Source organism: Neltuma alba, unplaced genomic scaffold, assembly GCF_004799145.2.
Source record: "Neltuma alba isolate B1F8T4 unplaced genomic scaffold, ASM479914v2 tig00012530_pilon, whole genome shotgun sequence".
NCBI classification, from domain to species: domain Eukaryota; kingdom Viridiplantae; phylum Streptophyta; class Magnoliopsida; order Fabales; family Fabaceae; genus Neltuma; species Neltuma alba.
The window spans coordinates 31,728-50,078 of record NW_021636995.1 but is presented as its reverse complement, the minus strand read 5'-3'; the positions used below and the strand labels follow the sequence as shown (position 1 = coordinate 50,078).

At 35.6% G+C, this 18,351-nt stretch overlaps 3 protein-coding genes across 3 annotated transcripts; 2 read left to right on the top strand and 1 right to left on the bottom strand.

The window, feature by feature from the left end:
• Positions 1 to 5,191: 5,191 nt before the first annotated feature.
• Positions 5,192 to 8,063, top strand: LOC114728282 (uncharacterized). Its single transcript, XM_028915164.1, has 3 exons — positions 5,192 to 5,524; positions 6,040 to 7,519; positions 7,612 to 8,063. Exons 1-3 carry the CDS (start codon positions 5,218 to 5,220, stop codon positions 7,799 to 7,801), a joined length of 1,977 nt encoding a protein of 658 aa, XP_028770997.1. The 5' UTR covers positions 5,192 to 5,217; the 3' UTR covers positions 7,802 to 8,063.
• Positions 8,064 to 9,978: 1,915 nt separating this feature from the next.
• Positions 9,979 to 12,946, bottom strand: LOC114728289 (chaperone protein DnaJ). The gene is made up of 6 exons (XM_028915168.1): positions 12,782 to 12,946; positions 12,378 to 12,470; positions 11,444 to 11,474; positions 10,669 to 10,695; positions 10,442 to 10,574; positions 9,979 to 10,345 (listed from the first exon to the last, which is right to left on the bottom strand). Exons 1-6 carry the CDS (start codon positions 12,845 to 12,847, stop codon positions 10,291 to 10,293), a joined length of 405 nt encoding a protein of 134 aa, XP_028771001.1. The 5' UTR covers positions 12,848 to 12,946; the 3' UTR covers positions 9,979 to 10,290.
• A 2,630-nt stretch (positions 12,947 to 15,576) lies between these two features.
• Positions 15,577 to 17,346, top strand: LOC114728280 (pectinesterase-like). The gene is made up of 2 exons (XM_028915162.1): positions 15,577 to 16,561; positions 16,652 to 17,346. The coding sequence occupies exons 1-2, from the start codon at positions 15,577 to 15,579 to the stop codon at positions 17,344 to 17,346; spliced, it is 1,680 nt and encodes a 559-aa protein (XP_028770995.1).
• The last annotated feature ends 1,005 nt before the right edge of the window (positions 17,347 to 18,351 follow it).

Genomic DNA, 18,351 nt, shown 5'->3' with positions numbered 1-18,351 from the left:
ACCTTTTTCTTATAATGACTGCATACAGGGCATGTGTTTACTTGTCATCGTATATCACGACACAATGAGTATTTAATTTTCCGTTCGCAAGAACAATAATGCAGTTCAGCCACTCGTTGATTTAAGGGCGGCACATGCTTATATATAGGGTTATATATGGAGAGGGAAAAATATAGCCGATGTGAAATTAGTTTTTTTTTTGTGTTTTCCAGATTACTTAACTATTACGCACGTCATGATTTTCACAATAATAAATTAAAGCGGTAAGACCAATAAGAAAAAAATGTTTTTTCGTCATATTAGATCGATCTCGCCTGTATATGCAATTCAAAAAACATAGTCAGCGGACAATACTCGTCTTAAAAAAGAGGTAAGATAACATGGATTTTCGCATTGACTTTGCTTAAGTGAAAAATCATGATTTTTCAAGGGAATAAAAGTGTTCTCGTATTTCTATATTTTTCACAGAGAAAATTATCGTGAAACGTCATATAAATAATCTAGTCGTTAAAAAGCCTGATAAACGGTACAACTAATCTCATAACAATTGCCGTTATGAGATTTTTCTTTAGTTGAAAAAAATCACTTATATGAAATTTACAATAATTTTTAACAGATTCATCTTATTTAAATGAACAACTTAGTTATCGAAGAATGTAAAGTTAAGCCATTTTATTTATTTATTTTTTAAAAAACTGCCCATCTTATCCCATGACCACGGGGTTACGCGATCCCTAAATCTCATTAAAGGTTTTTTTTTTCCCTTTTGAAAAACCATGAAAAGTTCAAACCCCAGCTCATAATGTCTCTGATTTTATCTGCAGGCTAATTTTTATCTTAAATTATTTACAAGAGAATGCCATACCAACCATGCCCCAAAAAAAAAAAAAATAGACACGTGTCACGATCTCCTGAGACGTGCGGAAATCGAAATCCCTTGCAGATCAGAGCTAACCTATGTGCAGCTGCAACCATGGCTATTGTTATTAGCAGTGTTATCGTTTTGGTTGGCCACCACATGCAACCATTGTTAAATAACCTCAGCAATAATTCCTATGCAAATCAAATAATGAACGGCGCATTAAACCAAAACCACTGTAGAGCTTTCATGGATCCCGTCGTGCGCCCATTAGTTGGGCACCGCTTAATTCCTACTGTCGGGTAGTATCAGTATCACTAATTCCTGATGGCGACGTCGGATCTAGTGTCGGAGGATGGATCTGGAGATCGGCAGCCCGCCCGCCTCTCCCCACGTGCCCTCGGATCAAAGTGACCGTCTCGTGCTCAAGATTTCATTTGATATGGTAAAATAAAACTGATTAATTGAGGCGAATGTTTTTGAATGAGAATATAATGGCATTAGTAAAAAAAAAAAAGAATGAGAATATGATGATTGCTGGCTTACTAATGAAAATATTTTGTTCACTGCTTTATGTTTTATTTTGTCGTGAGTCTTCGAATGAGTGCCTTTTGATGAGAATATTGTCCCATAATTATTAACTGTTGCATGCTATTATTTCTGATGTGACCGCGTACCTGTTTTATCCAATAACATGGTATATGAGTATTACTTCTGGCTCACGATCGAATTGGACGCCAATTTCTTCTGATATGCCAAACACATCCACAATTTTAGCCCATTCTTGCTTAATGGGAAACAATGACACAGATATAATAAGATTTATCTTGAACCGCTGAATCTGCTAAAAAAAAGTGTTTTTTTTTTTAAACACAGGTATCTTTTTTTTTTTAATTAAAAACAATTTTATCTGATACACTATTAAATATTAAATATGATCGCCTCTTTCAGACAAAATTCAAACACTACCTCCAGTTTTTAATATAGGACCTTGTTGATTTTTATTTGATCCTAAATAAGATCCTAAATCCTAATCCACTTTGTCTCTAATATCTATGTATTTTTTTAAGATAGTCTTTCTAATAATGATAGTTCTAACCAATACACTTGATTAGTAAGGATATTTTAGAAAAGATAACACCTATTTATTATAAATAACTAACTCAGTTTCTTTTATTAATCTTTTCAAATTAATTAACCAACTTTTATAATTAGGACGAGAGGTAGTATCAATTTATCATATTACAGAAAACTAACTCCACGCCTTCGGTTGGAGAAATTGTATGTGGGCTGTGTATCATTGCCATACTTTGTGGCTTTTGCCCATACTGTCTCGCACGACGGGGGCCCACGAGGCCACCAAAAGCCGCGTAAACACTCTCCACTGTTCCATTGGGAGGCCCCGAGACAGTCAACGAGACGTTGACTCTACGTGAGACAGAATGCATGCTTAAGTTTCTGAAGTTGAGAATTGACGAGGTATCCCTAAAAGAAGGATTTAATAAAAGTAGTGAAGTTGAGAATTGACGAGGTATCCCTAAAAGAAGGATTTAATAAAAGTAGTAACTCCTATTCTTAATATAAGAATTAATTTATTAATTTAAATAGATTTAAAAAATGATTAAATTAGCTATTTATAACAACTATGTGTTATTTTTTTAAATATCATTAACAATTAAGTATACTAGCTATAACTATTATTATTCTAAGTACTACCTTGAAAAATAGATAAATGCGAGAGACAGAGTGAATTGAAATCTTATATCTATGACAAAAATAAAAGTTAAAGTAGCTTTTATATTAAAGACCGAGGGTCGTATAAAACAATTAAATGAATATGAGATAAAATAATACTAACTCCGGTCCCTAGTATAAGAACTCGTATGACTTTTATTTTGATTCTAAATATAAGACTTCAATTAATCTTATCTCTCATATTTATTTATTTTTTTTAAAGATAGTTGTTGTAATAATAGTAGTTCTAACCAATGTACTTGATTGACAAGGATATTTTAGAAAAGATAACATCTATTTATTACAGATAATTAATTTAACTTATTTCATAATATTCTCAAAATAGTCAACTAGTTCTTATATTTAGGACTGGAGGTGGTATGTATACAAGCTCTCACTCTTTAATACTCCTCCGATCCTTAATATAGGACCAAATTGTTGAGTTGGTTTTGGTCCTAAATATAAGACTCATTTCTTATATTTATCAATTTTTTTCTAAATTATCCTTATGGATACTCTTTTAATCATAATTAAGTAGAAGAGAAAGAGGGGATATTAAGAAAGATGATTATGATATTTTAGAAAAAAAGTATCACATTTCTTATAATTAACTAACTTACTTAACTTTTTAAATCTAATCAAATTAGTTAAATAAATTTTATATTAAGGACTGGGGGAGTAACTTAATTTCACAATACCAAAATTTCCATGAAACACCCCACAGAATGAACGCAAAGAGAAACTGACAAGTAGCTAAGAGCAGTCAAATCGTGTGAAATGTAAAGATCTCAATTGTCTGTGCATTGGCACTGGGTAATTTAGGCTATCCATTCATTCAACTACAAACATGACAAGTCCCCTGCACCCGCATCATCGCGTGGTTGCTACATGGATACGTCCATCTCTGCTTCGCTTGTCACTTGTCACTGCTGCTCTGCGCTTGTGCTCCCCCCTTACCTTAAATCCAATCCACTGGCCGCTGAAATCGCCATGCGCCGAAATAATAATTTGTTTAATTTTTTGTAAAGTGCACAAAATTATATCGACAGAGTGATTCATTTTATTTCTCCCTTTGAAGTTTGAACCTATCGATGCTCAAATTTTGCCTGACCGATGATATTGAATCCAAATAACGATGGCGACGAGGATGACGATAAAGCCACGCTGTTGCTCAGTTTGACAGAGAAAAATGGTTGTTGGTGTCAGTGTTCTGGTCTCTGTGTCATCTGTTATGGTTTTAGCTTAGTGCCAGATTTCATATTTGACCATATTATGCGGAAGCCTATTGATCATTTTCTTCCCCTTTTTCCCCCACTTCTCTGTTAGTCGGTGCCATCTGTAATCTGTTCCCCGCCTTCCATTTTTTCATATACATGTTGACGATGATTGACATTGACCATTTTTGAATTTCTGCATCCTTAAATATTCTAGACAATATTAACGCTCTTCTATTAAAAAAACATTTGATTATTGTTACCGTCTCTGTTTCTCTTCATAGGATGCAAATAATTAAATCATATAGATTAATAAATTGGTTAAAAATAATAAATACATAAAAATATCATCCTTTATAAAAAAGAGTAGGTGGAAGAAAGAATGAAAAAAAAAAAGCAACAGAATTAGAACAAATAAAACATATAATTAACTGAATGTAAGAATAAGCATTAAATACTTACCTTTCCACCCAAAAAAAAAAACTCACCTTGTGTTTGGTAAGAAGGAAGGGAATTTTTTTTTTTAATGAACTCAATTAAATAAAATAAAATAATAGAGTTATAAAATTTTAATAAAAATAAAATATAACATAAAAGAGTAAGAAAAACTATTTTTTAATTTTCAAATTAAAGTTACAAAATTTTTCCGTTCTCTCCCCTTCAATTTTCTCATATCAAACGGAGCATTAGACGCTAAAAAAAAAAAATGTACCGGAGGGAGTAGTATGTTCTGTTATAGGAAAAATTGTAATAAGATCATACTTAAGAGAATTAAATACAAAAAAATCTCTCACAATTATTAAATTATTTTGAAGTCTCAAAGGATCTTATTGCAAAATATTTTATTTGTTTAATCATCAAATTGTCTTTATTTTTTTAAGTATGCATTGATAATTGAAAGAACAGTCATTAACAACTTAAGGTACAACATATTTTCTTAGCGCATCATAAAAATATAATACATAAGTTGTCAATATCTGGCATAATAATTGTTAATCGTTACATCTTAAGTTGTTAACGACTGCACTTTTAGTTACTAATACATACTTTATAAAAAAGACACGGCAATTTGACAATTAAATAAGTACAATTTTTTACAATAAATTTTTTTGAGATTTCAAAATAATTTGATAATTTTAATAGATATTTTTATATTTAATTTTTTATGTAAGATCTTATTGTAATTTTTTTTTGTTATATTTTTTGGCCTTTCCTTTGGTTATATTTTCGAACATTAAAAAATGAGCAGTTGCCGCCTTCGATCCTAAAACCCTCCTCTCAGGGCCTCTCAACCAGAACTTTTTGATTTGCCCAACTTCGCCAGTCTTCTCATTTAAAGGTTGCAGAGGGTTCAGAGATTAAAGTGAATCCATCGCATACATGTTGTGATCGATCCACCTGCGCGTGCCAATGGCTGGAGACGTGAGCAAAAACGACCGCAATGTCATCGTTTGTGCGCCGGAGGCCTCCGGTAGCGGAAGAGCGGAGCCGCAATACGTCTCAGCGAAGATCTCTGTGTGGTGGGACATTGAGAACTGCCAAGTTCCAAAGGGCTGCGACCCTCACGCCATTGCTCAAAATATTAGTTCTGCACTCGTCAATATGAACTATCGTGGTCCCGTCTCCATCTCCGCCTACGGCGACACAAGTCGGATCCCATCCTTCGTTCAGAAAGCACTTTCTAGCACCGGGATTTCTCTTAACCACATTCCAACTGGTATTCATTTCCTTCTATTCTCAACTCTTCTTTCTTGTACCTTTTTACCCTGCCGCCCGCAGCATGCTTTTATTGCTGTAAAGCTCGGGACAAATACCTAATATGTGCTATTTGTGGATATCGGTTTCATTGCCATTACTTGCGTTGAGTTTTTAGATTTTTTTTTCCCGCTATTTGTCTTTCCCTTCTCATCCGTGAATTTGAATAGACCAATGTTTATATGGCCACAAAAATGTTGTCACCGTGGAATCTACAATCCCTCTGCACCATTTTTTCAAAGAAGTATAATGTTCCTGTTATTTGTGATATGTAGCATTCACTGTCCACATATTGGTATTCCCATCTTCCCATGTTATAAGGGCATTGGTTTAGTCAAAGAGTTTTGACATAAGTGCTGCTTTTGTATGGTCTGGTAATGTAACCATTCAAGCATGAAGGTAATCGCTTAAGTATGATGAAGATGGCAAAGCTGCATATGTTTTTGGTGTTAATATGACGTTGTGAAGTTGTTACAGGTGTGAAAGATGCCAGTGATAAGAAAATTCTAGTTGACATGTTGTTATGGGCGGTAGACAACCCTGCTCCCGCAAATTATTTGCTAATTTCTGGAGACAGGGATTTCTCTAATGCTCTGCATCAGTTGCGCCTGAGAAAATACAACATTCTTCTAGCACAACCACCGAAAGCATCAGCTCCTCTAGTTGCAGCAGCAAAATGTGTTTGGCTCTGGACGAGCCTTTTATCTGGAGGAGCCCCACTATCAAGTGGCGAATCATCCTGCCTTGCAAGCGGTAACTATGTCTCTCATTTTGAGAGGATGGAAAACCCGGTTGTTGAGCCAAATCAAATGAGTCAGCCACTGGTTCTCAATTCTGAAAACCTTGACATGGGCAGTCAAAATAACCGTACTACTAGAAGCGTTGGTGATTTGAAACACAAAGTAAAATATGTTTTGAAAGCTGACAATCAACCCAATCTATCAAGCTCTTCAAGCTTACCTGTTACAGTTTCAGAGGGTAAGAACAATGATCCTCTTAAACTAGCACAGTCACCGGTGAAGCTGTTCCGAAAAGCTCCACACGAATTCTTTGTTAGTAGCAATCCCGTAGTCCCAAACGGTAGGTTTACTCCTAACTTTCCAAGCAACCAAGATGGCTCAGAAAATAAAAGGAGCAACTCTAATGAAATTTCCCAGGATCTCTATCATGGTTCTTTGAGGTCAAACAACCTTCATATACAACCCGTGTCTGGACCGAATTTGCCTCTTCCTGACTCCCATGCTCGAACATTTCAACCCGTCCCTTCTTATTCAGCTGGATCTAAATTGTCTACGGCCCCAAATTCATTTCATGATATACCTAAGCCACATGATTCTCCATATCCTAACAATGTCAAAAGTACTCTTTCTCATCAGCGAACCAGAGAAGATTCTAATCCAAGCACTACTCAATCTCCTAATCTACATAGCTTCCATGCACCCCCAGCAGGCTACGACCCACCATGTGTCCAAGCATTTCATTGTGAGAATTTGAACCTGAGGCATCCTCGTGGTTCCAAACATATGCCTACTCCCTCCGTCACTGGAATTGCCAATACCAGTTCTAAGAATATTACCTTGGGAGTTGAGGGATTTCCACCACCTTCTGAGTATGAGCGAGGCCTCGTGGGTGCTATTCTACTAGCCTTAAACACTCTGAAGGTTGAAAAGATTATGCCAACTGAAGCAAATATAACTGATTGCATTTCGTATGGAGATTCGAAATATCGAACCACTGATGTCAAGAAGGCTTTAGATTGTGCAATCAAGCTAAATGCGGTAATAAAACAGAGACTAGGTGCATTAAATTTTTATGTTGGTAGAAACGAGAAACTATGGAATTGTGTAAACATTATATGTGGAAATGTTAGTCAGTATCCAAATACAACGTGGGATCGAATACAAGAGTTCCTTGCTTCATCATCTGGACGATCAGCAATGTTGTCTTCCCAGTGCAGGTAGATTTTATTTTCGCAAATTTACATATGTAAGGTTCCTGTATCTTTACCACTGATGTGTTTGTATTTCTTCTTTATTATATTTTTATTAGATATGAAGCATCTTTAATTCTAAGGAAAGAATGCCTTAAAGAGCTTATGTTAGGAGAGGTACTTCAGATCTTGAATATGATCATCACTGTCAAGAAATGGATTATAATTCATCGGTCTGGATGGCAGCCGATAACTATTACGCTTAATGAGAGTGGAGATGATACAGGAAGTGTTCCAGAGTTAAAGTAATTTGTTTGGCTTGCAGAAAGTTGGCTGTATGACAAATTACAAATCACAAACATAAAGCCATATTAATGGTTTATTGGATCTTATGGTGGGGAATAGGGCACCTCCACTAAAATAACATTAGAGAAAATCATGATGGACGACGATTCTGCAAATCGTGTATGACGTTAGGCTTTATACTGTCTGCACAATTCCATCTTGTGGCTGGAGATCCCTAATCGGCAGCCTCTGCTGGCTTATGTTTTTTATTGCTCTACATAACATATGGTCTGCTCATGGAAGATATGTTCCCTGAAGCTTTCTGTTCTCCCGTTTTTCCTTTTATAAATCCGACGTTGCTAGACTTGTGCATCTGCTCTCTGCTATATTTTGGCGACCAAGATCAAAATCAAGTGGCCCGGAGCTTGGTAACACGGCACACACAGCCGGCGTTTTAATTTCCATTTATTCATATGCACTAGGGTTGGGGACGAACTCTGCATTTTGAGGTGCCTCGATCCGGACCCAATACGTAGGTTTGATAAATCTGCTTGAACGTAATTTCGAGATGTGTTCTACACTTGGTTGCTATGTTGTGTTAACTGAGAACGTCCATTGAGCTCCGTTTGCGCAGTTCCCTAATTTTTTTCTCTCTCTGGTTTTTTATAGTATCTTCTTCTCACAATGATCGGTTATCTAAATGATCTGAATATTTTGAATTGGGGGTATGGTGATTTGCGACTAAAATTCATATATGTAATTATTTAAAGAATTGAGACGTAAATTTGTTTTGAAAGTTTTAACTTATGAGTGTTAAGCACTTAGATATCAAAAAGTTTAAAATCGTAACTTTGCTTTAATTATTAAAAAATTAATATTAACTATTAAAATATTGATTTTAATTGTTAACATTTTTAATGATAAAAAGTTTTATTTCTGATTTTTAATATGAGAATTAGTTGACTAATCTGAATAAATTAATGAAAATTTTTAAGTTAGTTATTTGTAATAATTCAGTGTTGTTTTTTTTAAAATATTTGTACTAAAATTATCATTTGATTGAACTTTTATCATTTATAACTACTATAATTACTACAAGGATGACTATAAAAAAAAAAAAATCATATAATTGCATTTAAAATCAAATTAGTTCTTATATTAAGGACCTAGGTAGTAGTATTATTATGATTTTAAATTTTCAAAGCAAATTTGTGTTCAAAAAAATTTTTGGGTGCCCAAGCGAAACCTTTTAGTGGTAATTTGTACCTTAACTCTTATTTAAATTGATATTTGGAATACATCTTATATAATAAAAAAGTTTGAAATTTAATTGTCATAAAAAAATATTTGTTGCGACTTAAATGTTATTTTTATTATAAAAAAAATCTAATATCGTTACTTTTCTTTTTTATTTTGAAGGGAAAGAAATCCTGCACAGCCTTAACGATTGTTTGAGATTGGAAGTGGAGGCAATCTTAGACCCCCAACTTAAAAGGAAAATAAAGCTTCTGTTTTTATGGTAGAGTCATGATCAACTTGTATCAAATTTTTGCTGTTTTCCTTTTTGTTAAGAAATTTGTCCTTACAATTATGGTTTGATTTGGTTAGGCTAATCCCACAAACGCCTTTATTTAGTAATAGTAAAAATTTTGATCACTGTCAACCATAATTTTAAGGATTATCTCGTACCCATCTAATCAATTAATTTGAGTATATAAAAATATTAGTTAAATTAGTTAATATTATATATTTTTCTAAAACACTTTAAGTATCTTTCTTAATTTTTCCTCTCCTCCTACTGAGAAAATATCAATAGGGTTAATTTAGAAAAAATTATTAAACATTTTACACAGATCTTCCATATGTAACCAATATTAACTTTCTAATTAGGTCTTATATTAAATACCAGAAGAATAATAAAAAACTACGCGAATCATGATGAGATGACTGCTCCTCTCCTCTAAACTGTTTTTTTTCCAAATTTAAACTACCTCTAAACAACTACATTTGACCCTTAAGATACAAACTAAATAACTAATTTGAAAAGATTAAAAAATTTAGTTAAGGTGATTAATTATAATAAATATGCATAGACTTCCTAAATTACCATATCTGGTTATGTGCATTGGAATCTTTTGTAATGAATAAGAATATTTTAGATTATTAAAAAAAAGATGTTTTAGGGGAGAAAAAGATACAAATTTAAAAGATAAAATGAATTAAAGTCTTATATTTAAGACCAAACTCAACCCTCCAACTAGTCCTTATATTAAGTGCAGGAGGTAGTATATTGTATTTAGAACAATCTTTAAATTTTTTTTCCCCTCTATCTTTGTCATTCTATTATTGTTTATTAGAAAGAATACCCCTAATCAGAAGGATTAACCTGTATCAGAAGACAAGGCAAGAGACCTTAGTCATTCTGCCTCCAACAAAGTCACTAGCTCCAGGACACCTCTACAAGACACACAAACGTGTAATCCCCGAAAAAGCATGATGGTCTTTGCTAGGCGTCAAGGAAGAAATGGATTGTGCGAAGGGTAGTCTTCCTTTTGCTTTTTGTAAGCCCTGCGAACAGATCAACACTTGTGTAATCTAATATTCTAATTGTATAGGCAAGCAAAATGAGAAATAATCAGCTGTAAGGTTGAGATTGGCAATCACCTTGCAGCATTTACACCTCCAAGTGCAGCCGTTCCCAGAATAAGAAAAATAAAGGGTAGTTTAATTAAAGGATGATTTTTCCTCCCTCCAGTAGCCCTTGGGACTCCAGTTCTCACGACTCTTGAATACTCAGCTAAACGACAATCATGTTGCTTTCAAAACATAATCAGGCCAAAAAATAAAAAAAAGGTAATACATACACCTGGAGGAACATGATGATAATTTACCTGAATTTAGAGCATCTCCTCTTCCACCTGTAACAAGCTTTGTATTCAGCACTTTTGGCAGGGCACGCACGCACACAAATACACACACACACATGGAGCGTATAAAATACGAAAGTGATCTTATGTTAGGGTGAGAGGTATTATGAAAAACTAATAATGGACATGTTATATATGTCTTTTAACTATTTTGCTTAATCTTGAACAATTATTTATGATCCCAGACTAACGACTTCCTGGCCAACTTATCTAGCTTTATAACTCAAGGACCTCTATTGTACTCGTTGCAATGTCACCAACAGCAGCAGCTAATAAGACAAAAGGATTATCACCAGGGGGGAAAAAAAAGGACAAAAGGATCAGAATGGAAGAATACATCTTTTTACCGCAGACTACCAGGAAAACAGAAAGCTTTTCAGGAAGCCTGGCAAAAACGATAACAGACTAATCAAATATAGTGAAATAAACCTATGTCTATTAGCTTGGTCAGTAAATGCGGTTTAAGCACATTTGTTGAAATTCCAGCATGAAAAGGCCTAAAAATGGCTGATCCTTTCCCCAATATCAAGGACACGTGCAAAATCATGAGGGGACACAGACAATATAAATGATATTGACCATCATTTTATCCTGAAATCAGAAAATTAACAGTCTAGTAATTTCTGAAACTATCTATCAGCTGGTCCCATTAAACATCTTCAGTAATATTTGTAATCCATTTAGGAGTTCGCAAACCATGTCATCTTGGGATACTTTATACAGTGGGCAGGAGGATTACCAGACAGCAGGCATGCATAAGCTTGGGAAATCTGCAGTGAAACAAAAACTTTTTGTCACTCCCATTAATGTGCCGAATATTATATGCTTCGTGGGTCAATCAGCAGCTGACAGGGATATTATTGTATGTTTCCAAGTCTAACACTTCCGAGTGGAAGATGGTATAAAAATCCTCAGTAAGTAAGTGCTTTCAGCTTTACTAGTACACAGCTACACCAACTTGATGCAAGCTAAAATGAAGGCCAGAGATTTTTTTTTTTTGGATGGGGGGGGTGTTGGGTTTGAGTAAAAGAGGGAATAAGCTTTGAATAATGAGGATTGGAAGAGAAAATATACTCTCCGTATGTTGACAGTGTTCAGTGTGAAGTTTCAATCACTAAATAACAAATCATGCCTCAGCATAAATATCCAAGCCGGATACATGATCATCATCTTCATTCAATCACTAAATAACATATCAAGTAATATGTCTCTCCAAAACCAAGCTGGAGTGACTTAAGAGATAATTTACAGCCATAAACCAGCTTTAAGCATCCAGTTCGAACTCTGTCTTCCGCAAGGCTATTGTAACATGTTCATAAAATCTAAATAGAGAAAATCTTAGGTGCAAATTTTAAGAGTTTTCAATCGTTTCTTTTCAACTAATCTTATTGTAACTACATATTAACTATTTCTTACACCTCAGCGCCAAATGACTGGGTCTAAAATTTTCTCGCCATTTGCTTATTGAAAAACCTGATATCAAACGCCCAGGATTTTTGTTATTTCTGGGATAGACAAACACTAAGGAACTTAAGTCTAATCCGTCTAAACATCAGAACTAGCAAGCAGGGATGATGTTACACTGACGTGTATTCCATTAGGAGAAATGAAAGGAAAACCTTCCACATAAACATGCGACGCCAAGAGTTATGATAAGAAACTATGTATCTCACCAGTTTGAACCTGGACTCTGCCTGAGGCTTTTCATGGGCCGGAAACAGATCAGGATGAGCCTCCCATATCTTCTTTTTGTAGGCTGCTTTAACCTAATTAATAAATACTGTCAAAATTAGAACGCCAGCATCAACCTACAAAACATCTGCTTATATGCCAAACACTAGACTAGGACTGAACACTACACTCATGATCGTCATATCGCCCAACCCCGTACGAAAACGAAACTCAAATGAAAGAAGAATTGAACTTAGAATTTGAAATTCAGTTCACTTTTGGGAGTCAATTCGATTTGGCAATCGCTAAAGAAGAACCCAAACCCAAAAGTTCTATGAATTACCTTATCAAAACACAGCACTGAAATTGCTGAGAAAAAGAAGAAGAGGGATGAAAATTAAGGTACCTCAGAGGGCCTAGGGCGTGAATTGGGCGCGAAGCCCAGCACGCGCCTGGCCTCATTGCCCTCCATTTCTCAAGTTCATCCAAAGATTAGCGCGGTCCTTCCCCACGATTTTCTCTGACTTATACGTTGCTAAGAAATACTGACCAGAAACCACTGGAGGCTCTTCCAACCCCGTGAACTACAGATGAACGGGACGTCCGCCCTTTCCGGACCGATTTTATTTTATTTTTTAATACGAATAATGTAGTTTATCATATAGTTCTGGTTTCTTAATATAAGCATGCAAGAACTTGTTTATCAATTATAAACAAAATCTTATAATTAAGATAAAAAATAGTACTACCTCCAGTTCTAATTATAAGAGCCAATTAACTAATTTGAGAAAATTAAAAAAATAAATTAAGTTAGTTATTTGTAATAAATATATGTTGTCTTTCCTAAAATATCCTTACTAACCAAGTGTGTTGGCTAAAACTATAATTATTATAAGGATTATCTTGAAAAAATTTATATAAATACGAGAGATAAAATGAAATGGAGTCTTATAATTAGAACCAAAATAAAAATCAAACAAGGTTAATATTAAGGACTGGAAATAGTACTTTGAAGTGCATTATAGTACAAAGTACCTTTTATGTTAAAGGTAGGAAGAGTACTATATTTTATCTTATAAAATGCTATTACTTCCTGTTTTTAATATAAAGTCTAATTAGTTAATTTGAAAAGATTAAAAAAAATAATAAATTGATTATTTATAATAAATTATTATAATTTTATTCCTAATCATGTGAAGAATTGTTTGAAAAGTAAACAATAAAATTATACGGAACCTGCAGGGAAGCATGGGGTGATCGAGTCAACCACCAGAGCTCTGAGGTCAAACTTAGTTTGTCACGTGAATATATATTGCTACATGTATCGTTTGATATGCAATGCATCGTAAGTTTTGCAAGGCAACTTAAGCTTAGCACAACATTTTCTGCTGAGCTCTTTTCTTTTCATTTTTATTTTTTCACCCGGTTATGTCGAGCGTTGTTTTTACGATGCTACTTTTGTGCACCGATAATCCTCCTAGTATAAGGAATTCGCTTGTAAGGCGGCGGCGTTCTGATGATAACAAAAACACTACGTACCCTCTTTTTTAGGCCAACCATTAAGTAGACTTATTAAATACTCCTCCGGTCCTTAATATAAGACCCATTTAACTAATTTGATTAGATTAAGGAAGTTAGGTAAGTTAGTTAATTATAAGAAATATGACACGTTTTTCCTAAAATACCATAATCATATTTCTTAATACCTCATCTTTCTCTTCTACTTGATTATGGTTGAAAGGGTATCCATAGGGGTAATTTAGAGATAATTGATAAATATGAGAAATGGGTCTTATATTTAGGACCAAAACCAATTCACCAATTGGGTCCTATATTAAGGACCGGAGGAGTACTATTTTCAGTTTTTAATATAAAATAAGAGTTAGTTAATTAATTTAAATATATTAAAAAATTAGTTAAAAACTTTTCAAATTAAAAATGGAGTCAAGAAATGCATTGCATGTAAGAATGAGTAAGTTTTTCAAATATTCATGTATCGTACCTCTATCACGCACAACATAAAATTTTATAAAAACAACACATTCCTCATAAATCATGGATACTTATTTTAGAATTCATGCAAAGTTATAACATATGTCTCGCAATCTATACATGAAGATAAAAGAATTGCTTTGTCAAAATCTTTGAAGGAATAATTTGAAATTCATGAATCTTGTGAATCTCTAAGAAGCTGTGGTTAGAATGTGATGTGATATTTTTGAATTAAAAATTTATCGTTAGATTGGAGACCGAAAATTTTCATGCCTCTACTTTTATTTCATTTTTTTCCTTTTTCCCTAAAAACTAACCACTTTAGACAAGACCTTGTTGCACAAATCCACACGTATCTAAATGACTTGAAAATTACGCGAGCATCCTAATACACAATTAGGACGACATGTATAGCATCTGGATGAAAAAAAAAACGCTAACTATTACCTCCATTTTTAAATATAAGAGCTAGTAACCAATTTAAAAAGATTAAAAAAATTAGTTAAATTAATTATTTTTAACATATGTTTATTAATTTTTTAAAATTATCCTTGTTTAATTATGTGTATGGGAACTACTCTTGGTTGAAAACATCTAACAATCAATATAAATATTTTAGATAAAACATTATAAATTTAGAAAACAAAATAGATTAAGATTTTATATTTAGAATCAAATTCAACTAATTAGTTCTTATATTTAGAACGTGAGGTAATATACATTTATATAGATGTCCGGCCCTCAGTAACGCGTGTCTGATTAACTAAGCTCACCTTATAAAAAGAAAAAGGCCAATAAAATCTGTTTGTAATGGGAATTTGTGGAGAGGACCTATATATGTTTGCTATTTTAAGCATTCCAACAGAGATCAGATTAGTAAACTGGACTTCAAACGGTTAAAATTAAACCTTTCGCGGTAGACTTACAACCACAAATCAAGATCTGATAGAAAATGTCAAACTATCTTATTTTAGAAACCTGAACAGTGTATAAAACGCGCAACATGCATGCAGCAAAGTCAATCGATTCACTCGTCTCATCCTCATCAAAATCAATAAACGTACATTCTCTTTTATCATTTTTTTTTTCTCCGATAAGCTTCGATCACTAATAGTGGCCACGAAAAAACAGGCGTCGACCACTCTCGTCGTAGACGTCGGAGGAAAACGAAATAAGAAAAAATAGAAAAACCAAAAGAAAGAAATAAAAATGAATAAGATATTCCTGCCCGGGGTTGCACTTATACTGGTCGTAGGTTGTGCTGTCGGGACTATTCTTGTCGTCAGACAAAGCAACAGTGGTGGCAGCGGTGGTGATCAGTTGGCCTCCCATAACAAGGCCGTGACGGCGATATGCCAAGGGTCCGACAACCAGAAGGAGTGCGAAGACACTCTGGGGTCCGTCAACTCGTCGGACCCGAAAGAATACATCACGACGGCGGTGGCGAAAGTGATGCAAAAGGTGATAGGTGCCGCTAACATGACCGACAAGCTCGCCGTCGAACATGGCTCCGGCGACAAAGGCGTTAAGATGGCTATTGATGATTGCCAGGACCTGTTGCAGTCAGCCATTGATTCACTCGAGGCTTCAAATGCCATGCTCAAAGGCGACGATATTAGAAGCATCGAGAACAGAACTGACGACGTCAAGAACTGGTTGGCCATGGTGTTATCCTTCCAGCAATCATGCTACGACGGGTTTGAGGCAGGGGGCGGCGAGGAAAAGATAAGAGATACACTGCACACACAGGGTGGCCTGGACGACATACAGAAGCTTACCGGAGTGGCGCTTGATGTTCTCGCCGGCCTCAACAATCTGCTTTCTGCATTCAACTTGGATTTGACAGTGAAGGCTCCATCTCGTCGTCTCCTGGAAGAAGAAGATCACAGTTGGTTGTCTGAAGCTGATCGCAAGCTCTTGGATGCTGCCAACCCTCAACCCAACGCAGTGGTTGCGAAAGATGGAAGTGGTCAATATAAAACCATCACCGACGCTCTTAATGCATACCCAAAGAACCACCAAGGCAGATTCATCATCTACGTCAAAGCTGGAACTTATAACGAGTACCCTCTCGTTGACAAGAAAAAGCCGAATGTTTACATGTACGGAGACGGCGCTACAAAAACCATCGTCACTGGAAACAGATGCGTCGAGCCCAAGAAGGAATGGAGGACCTTCAACAGTGCCACCTTCGGTAAGTTCTTATCAAATAACATGTTTAAGAACTAATGGACAAATTCAACTGTATCTATATCTATCTATCTATCTATCTATCTGTTTGCAGCCATTGTTGGAGACATGTTCATTGCCAAGGGAATAGGATTCGATAACACGGCTGGTTCTATTGGACACCAAGCGGTGGCGGTTCGGACACAAGCGGCGCACGCGGCCTTTTTCCAGTGCGCCTTCCGTGGTTTCCAAGACACCTTGTACGTGCAGGCAGGGATTCAGTTGTTCCGCGAGTGTGAAATCACAGGCACCATCGACTTCATTTTCGGCGCGTCCAGAACTCTGATACAGAAATCAAAAATCATTCTGAGGAAGCCAATGGAGAACCAACAGGACATAGTGGTAGCAGACGGCTCCATAAACCCCAAGGCAGGGACTGGGGTTGTGATTCAGAACTGTGACATCTCTGCAGAGCCAGGGCTTGACAAGAACGCGAATCCCTGCTACTTGGCCAGGCCATGGAAGGCCTACTCTAAGGCCATCTTCATGGAAAGCACTCTGGGTGACATTATTCACCCAGACGGATATCTTCCTTGGACTGGGGATATGTACCTAAAAACATGTTACTTCGCTGAGTATGCCAACACTGGACCTGGTTTTAGCCCTAACACGAGGGTCAAGTGGGGTCGAGGCCAGCTTACAAAGGATCAAGCTGCTGCATATACTGCTACCCGATATCTTGAGGGTATGGGTCAGCCATGGTTGGCTGCCACTGGTGTTCCTTTCGATCCCAGCTTCACCAAAGCTTAGACAAGTGGTCAAACCTTGTCCCTTGTGATGCTAATTCATTATCTAGCTAGTTAGTTCTTTTTTTTCCCCCTCCCTTGGGTCCCCTCCCCCTTGTCGGGTATTGACATTGTACGTGGGGAAGAGAGATTGTAGTCGCCACGTGGTAGAACTACTACTGTTGCACCTACAACTGTAAGCTTTTGTTTTTGTTTTCGTTTTTTGTATTTTCGTATTTTAACTCAGTGCCGTGTATTCTCAGATGGATAAAGAGATCAATCTGAGATTTCAAACACTTGCAAATACTTTTCAGTTCTCACGGATAGACCCAAGGGGGAAATGGGTTTTGGAGCCCACTTTATATATGTCACTCTTTTCTCTATGGGGCCCTATAAACCACCTGGTTACGATGAATTCTCTCTTATGTCCTTTCAATCTAACTAGGATAAATTGGGCAAATCTATCTGTCAATTGGTCAAATATGTGTTTCTCCATCAAGGATCTCTGTGTAATGCAAATAGAAGCTTAATTTCTCTTATTCCTAAGAGAGAGACCCCAGAAATTGTTAGCCATTTTCGGCCTATTTCTTCATGCACTGTTCATTATAAATGCTTAACAAAGCTTATTACTGGCCGACTTAGAGGATGCATGGATGAGTTGATCTCACCTTATCAATCTAGCTTTATCAAGGGAAGGCATATTCAGAATAACATCATTGTAGGATAGGAGATTATGCATTTAATGAAAAGAACTAAAGGAAGAAAAGGTCTCATGGCTTGGAAGATTGATTTGGAGAAGCTTATGATAGAATTAAATGGGACTTCCTCCATCACATGCTTAGAGAAACTGGGTTGGAAGAAAATTTGATTAATATCATTATGGAATGTGCACTCTAATCTCCTATGTATTAAAAATGAAATACTCCTCCGGTCCTTAATATAGGACCCAATTCTTGAGCTGATTTTAGTCCTAAATATAAGACCCATTTTTCATATTTATCAATTTTCTCTAAATTACCCCTATAGATAC

Coding starts and splice junctions, on each gene's coding strand:
- LOC114728282 (XM_028915164.1), top strand. CDS start 5,218: ATGGCTGGAGACGTGAGCAAAAACGACCGCAATGTCATCGTTTGTGCG. Junction 5,525..6,039: donor TCTTAACCACATTCCAACTG/GTATTCATTTCC, acceptor AAGTTGTTACAG/GTGTGAAAGATGCCAGTGAT. Junction 7,520..7,611: donor ATGTTGTCTTCCCAGTGCAG/GTAGATTTTATT, acceptor TATTTTTATTAG/ATATGAAGCATCTTTAATTC.
- LOC114728289 (XM_028915168.1), bottom strand. CDS start 12,847: ATGGAGGGCAATGAGGCCAGGCGCGTGCTGGGCTTCGCGCCCAATTCA. Junction 12,471..12,781: donor CACGCCCTAGGCCCTCTGAG/GTACCTTAATTT, acceptor TTTATTAATTAG/GTTAAAGCAGCCTACAAAAA. Junction 10,575..10,668: donor AGGAGATGCTCTAAATTCAG/GTAAATTATCAT, acceptor ATTGTCGTTTAG/CTGAGTATTCAAGAGTCGTG.
- LOC114728280 (XM_028915162.1), top strand. CDS start 15,577: ATGAATAAGATATTCCTGCCCGGGGTTGCACTTATACTGGTCGTAGGT. Junction 16,562..16,651: donor CTTCAACAGTGCCACCTTCG/GTAAGTTCTTAT, acceptor ATCTGTTTGCAG/CCATTGTTGGAGACATGTTC.